This window comes from Alligator sinensis, unplaced genomic scaffold (assembly GCF_000455745.1).
Source record: "Alligator sinensis unplaced genomic scaffold, ASM45574v1 scaffold223_1, whole genome shotgun sequence".
NCBI lineage: Eukaryota > Metazoa > Chordata > Crocodylia > Alligatoridae > Alligator > Alligator sinensis.
This window is the reverse complement of record NW_005841936.1, coordinates 2046188-2051005: the sequence shown is the minus strand read 5'-3', so window position 1 is coordinate 2051005 and position 4818 is coordinate 2046188. Positions and strand designations below refer to the sequence as shown.

The 4818-nt window shown below is 42.0% G+C and overlaps 1 protein-coding gene across 1 annotated transcript in view; it reads left to right on the top strand.

The window, feature by feature from the left end:
• Window positions 1-6: 6 nt before the first annotated feature.
• RHOBTB3 (Rho related BTB domain containing 3) overlaps window positions 7-4818 on the top strand; it is a 51905-nt gene continuing 47093 nt past the window's right edge. Inside the window, exons 1-2 of the mRNA XM_006019703.3 lie at window positions 7-22; window positions 172-397. Of these exons, the coding sequence (XP_006019765.1) occupies window positions 21-22; window positions 172-397 (228 nt within the window). The 5' untranslated portion in view covers window positions 7-20. The remainder of the gene's footprint in view (window positions 23-171; window positions 398-4818) is intronic.

The window sequence follows — 4818 nt, the reverse complement described above, 5'->3', positions numbered from 1 at the left end:
TTGCTCTCGGATTTGACATCATGTATGTGGTTGATGGCTGGGTTTTTAGGAACGGCTGAAAGAAGAGGCTAGAGAAGCGTTTAGTAGCCTTGTTCTGATTTGAAAGGATCTTTTTTTTCTTCCCTCCTTTGCTAACAGCAGATGTTTATCTCTTTCTCCTTATTGTTTTAGGTCCGTTCACATTGTAGCCTTTGGCAATGAAAGGGAGGCCTTTTCAGAGGAGAATCAGCAGCCCAGTCTGATTTGGACCTATCTGGGGAGAAGCGCTCTCATTTCAGAGACTGAAAGCAGTTTGTTGCTGAACTCTGCCAGTCACGTTGGAAATCCTGTTTTCACTGAGTATCAAGCCCGCGTGTTTGGAAATGTCAGGCTGGTGGTGCATGACTGTCCCCTTTGGGTAAGAAACTAGGGTGAAATTTATAAGCTTAATTTAAAAAAAATGGAGCTGCTCCTAATTCAATGCAGTTTTTATTGAGTCTGCCAATTTCACAATTGGAAACAATAAACCATTAGAAGTGGATTTACAATATTAAACATATAATCACCTAAGGATATGCTCCCATAACCAACAAGATGAAAAGCCCCTTAGCAAAGCCACTGCCCACTGACCTATATGAGGAGGCAATATTTTCAACTCGCTTGTTTGGTAAAAACTGCATTGAAAAGAATCCAAAAGAAAACAAGAAACCTTTTGTGTGGCTTGAAAACCAAACTCTCTCTCCAAGTGTTTCCCTACCGCTACAGCAGTAAAGCAAAGCATATATGAAAACATTTTGATAACTTAAAGAGGGAATCTGTTTCCCAGAAATAGTCCAGCTTTGAAAATTACTGAGACATTTTGTAATGGGGCAATTTGGAGTTATGGTGTATGAATTAATTTCTTTTTTTTTGTTGGTTCCTGTTTAAATGTGTTGAATTATCAAATGTTGAAAAGCAATTCCTGAGCCAGAAAAAGAGAGAGAAACAGTTTTTGATACTGTTCCATTAATTCAGCACTTCTGTTTGGAAGTAAATTTATTGAATCCTGAGCAAAAATTGACTTGTTACTGACCTTGTGAGTTTAATGGAGGACTGATGGGTTCTCACCAGATTTAATGTTTGTGATTATTTCAGAGCACTGTTCTTTAGGATTGTTGTTTAGTCAGATATACTTAGATTCAGTTTCATAATATTACTTAGAGCCTCGTCTTGAAATCCTTGCACACCCAAAATTTCTCTGTAGAAATTCTGTGTGGAAGAACTCCGCGATCAGATGCCTTGCTCTCCAGTGGTAGCCATTGTGTTCTGTGTGTGTGATGACTTGGTCAACTAGAATTGAGGGCCCAGTTTTGAAAGTTTCACCTTGCATAGTATTTGTATGTGTTGGTCTGTGGAACCACACCTCACCGTAAATGCCATTCAATATGAATAAAGGTTGGAGAATGGATGTATAATGAGACTGGAGGATATCAGTAGAAGAAACTGGAAGGAGGATTGGTAAAGGTAGGGCAAAGTTGTATGGTCCTGGAGAGTGTTCACAAATTTCATATGTTTGATTGACCTTTATCAGTATTTCAACTTTTGGGCTGCTGAAGAGAGCGCAAAATTTTCAATTCTGGAGGCTGTAGGTTTGCAGAAACTAAATATCAGTAGCAGCAGCTTATATTGTTTTGACACCTCCTGCATGTTTCCTGAAGTGCTATACTCTTCTATCTCCAAGCTTTCCCAGCTGGAGCAGATAAAGAGTTTTTAATATATGGGTATTTTTTTGCTTACTTGGAGTGGGTAGTTGTATAATTGGGTTCTCTCTACAAAAGGCTGGTGCTTGCTGTGGAAGAGACTGTTTTGGCTTCTTTAGCTTGCTCTTTGGACTGTTACTTAGACTTTTATTTGATGACTATGCCTCTTCTGTGGCTATAGGCCTATGGAAATTATAGAGGTGCTCCTGCTTGTCACAGGTGATTTGGGACAGATCCAAATTGTTCTTATAAGCACCTCAATTTAGGTACTGCAACACCTGAGAATTGCATACCTTGCCCCAGTAAGGTGAGCCAAACTAACAGGCTTAGGCATCTAGATACCCCCTAGGAAATTAGATGCAGGAGTTAAACCAGGTAGCCAGTATGCTAAGCAGGGAGATATCAAGAATTAGTTAATAGGAAATGCTGGAAATAGGAATGTGAAAACTCCTGCTTGTCTCGGGCTCAGATGCATGACTCAGGGCTGCACAAAGTCTTAGGCACTTCCATAAACTCAGGGTCCAGAAGTAAGGTGCCTTCCTGAACAGACACCTAATGCATACTGACTGTTCAGTACAAGATGCAGGACGTTAGGGTTGCTCTCAAACACAGCCAGTGTCAGTGGTAGTGCTGGTGGCTGCTTTCTGCATAATAGATTGTTAGTTGGAAATGGGAGGGTGCAAAGCTTCCTCATTTTGAGGGGGCTGGAACCCACAGCTTCCACTTCCCAGGAGAGTGCTGTAACCACTAGGCAAGCTGCAATACAATTCTCTAATCAGAGTGAGTGCTCTTCCTGTTGAAGCTGTCTCTTTGGGCAGGATTGCTGATGTGAATTTTTTCTGAAAGTGCATGGATACTTCTGTCTAGGTGTAGAGGTATCTTTTCAGACCAGAATGAAGATGCAGATTGAATCTCTAGGCAGTTGATTGATTTGTAGACAGTAGAATGGGGTTGATCTGAACCTAAATCTAGATCATCGCCTAAATTTCACCTAAGTTTGGTTTAGACGCCTATCAATTTTTTTTAATTTGGCTCTTAACAGCATTAGTGAGCGAACATTTCAGAAGAATTAGCTCATATTCCTTTTATGACTGGAACAAGGCTGAAAAAGACCATTTTGGGGTATAGGTCAGAAACCTGCATAGAGTGGTGGGCCTCAGCAGGACTTGTGACTTCTTGAACTTCACTGTGATTCTGAACAGTTACTTCTTGACTTTATCATCAAGGACCTTCAGTGATTAATTTCTGCGAGAACAATCAGTAGGGCTTTTGCAAAACAAATAAACCTCAAAAACAAAACAAAATTGTTCCTGTTTCCCACCAGGACAGCTTCTGTGGAAGAAGAGTTGTGTGTACAGAATACATTTCTGGTGACTTAACACTGATAAACATTACCCATTAGAGGAGCCATATAGTTCCCAAGCAAAGTCCACCTTTATTTTTATTTTAGTTTCTTTAAACTTTAATCCACAAGCAAATGATTTTACAAATGTTGACAATAGATTAGGAAGAAAATCTCTGATACTGTGCAATGTTCTGAGAAGGGTGTGGCAAAAGAAATGTAGTTAAAATCAGTAAAGCAATACCATGTGGTATTTAGTGTTTGTTTTGTACATTTACAGTATTTTCCCTACTCAGCAAACATCTGAGAAAATGTGTGGTGCGAGAAGAAGGGAGAGAGCATCACTTTGTAAACCCCTTTACAAACTGTCCTCAGCTGAAGCCAGATATACCCTGAAGAACCCCCAGTCCTCCCTAAGTTTACATTCATTGACCATCAACCCAGGAACCTGTCTCTCTCTACACCAAAGTTCCTCTCAAAACAAGAACAAACACTTCAAGCAACACTTACTGGGCCATGGCTCTGGTTGCTCCTCTCATCTCTGAGAAGGTGCATGTGGTTTCATTGTTGAACAGGTGCTTGGAGAATTCCTCCAGGATGTCCATTAGAACAGTGGCTGCTTTGGGTTTGTTGTAGATGGCACAGTAATAATAGTTGCATTTGTGGTTCTCCTGCAAAAGATGCCTCTCTAGAGGAATGGGGTGGTAGGAAACAATAAGTTTAGCGCATGGAGCACTGGCAAGTGCCTTGTCCTTTGGCTTTTGGAATAGCAGCTTGATTCTGCTGCAGCCTAGTGAAGGTCTCCCTGACAGACTTGGCTTAAAACAGTGTTGTAATGGTGTATTTCTTCCAGATATTCATCAAGATATGAATAGGCTTATTTGACTACTTAGCTACATATCAGGAGCACATCTTTGGCTTGGCAATGCAGAAGTGAGTAGGCAGGATGGAGCCCATAAGGAATATGGGGGAATTAAGCACTAAACAGGGATCTATAAAATGTCATCCAGTAGAGCAGTGGGAGCCAACTTTTTTGGCAGGAAAATAAGCACTGCACCCTCCCCAGCTGCCACTCCTATCCCCTTCCCTTGCCCTATTTGCTGCTCTGCTTTCTGCTCCCTACCCTGTGTTTCCTGAACAATTATGCTTAAGGTATGGTAAGGGTTGAGGCATACAGGGTTCCCTTGTATGAAGTAGAACGCTTATTAAAAGAAAGACACAGTGTATAAGCATGCAATGAGTTACCCTATTCACCCACATCCAACACAATTTCAAGTTTAAGATAACCCCCCAAAATTAGATTCTATACACAAATAATTATAAATTTCTTATAATTATCTATGTATAGAATCTAATTATTGGAGGGTTGTGTTAAACCCTTCCCCCCACCACTGTAGCAGGGTAGGCAGTAATAGGGGGAGCAAGTAGCAGGGAAAGCATTGGTAGGGAAGCAGGTGCCTTGATCTCCTCCATTACCTCCCCTCCCTAGTGCCCACTGAGCTCTGCCACTTGCCCTTCCTGCCTGCTCCTCTGCCACTTGGCATGCTGCTGCTTAACATAATTATGTGGGGGCTCTGGCTCTGACCCTAGCATGGGGCAGGCAGAAACAGCTCTAGTCCCAGCCTCTGGTCTGGGTGAGGGCTGCAGCTGCAGCCGTAGCAGCTTGTCTGCTGCTGCGTAGTCTTCCCTGCAGTTCTTTCAGGCTGCAGACCGCATGCTGTCCCCCACGCTTCCCCCTCTCCCTGCATCATGCAGTCT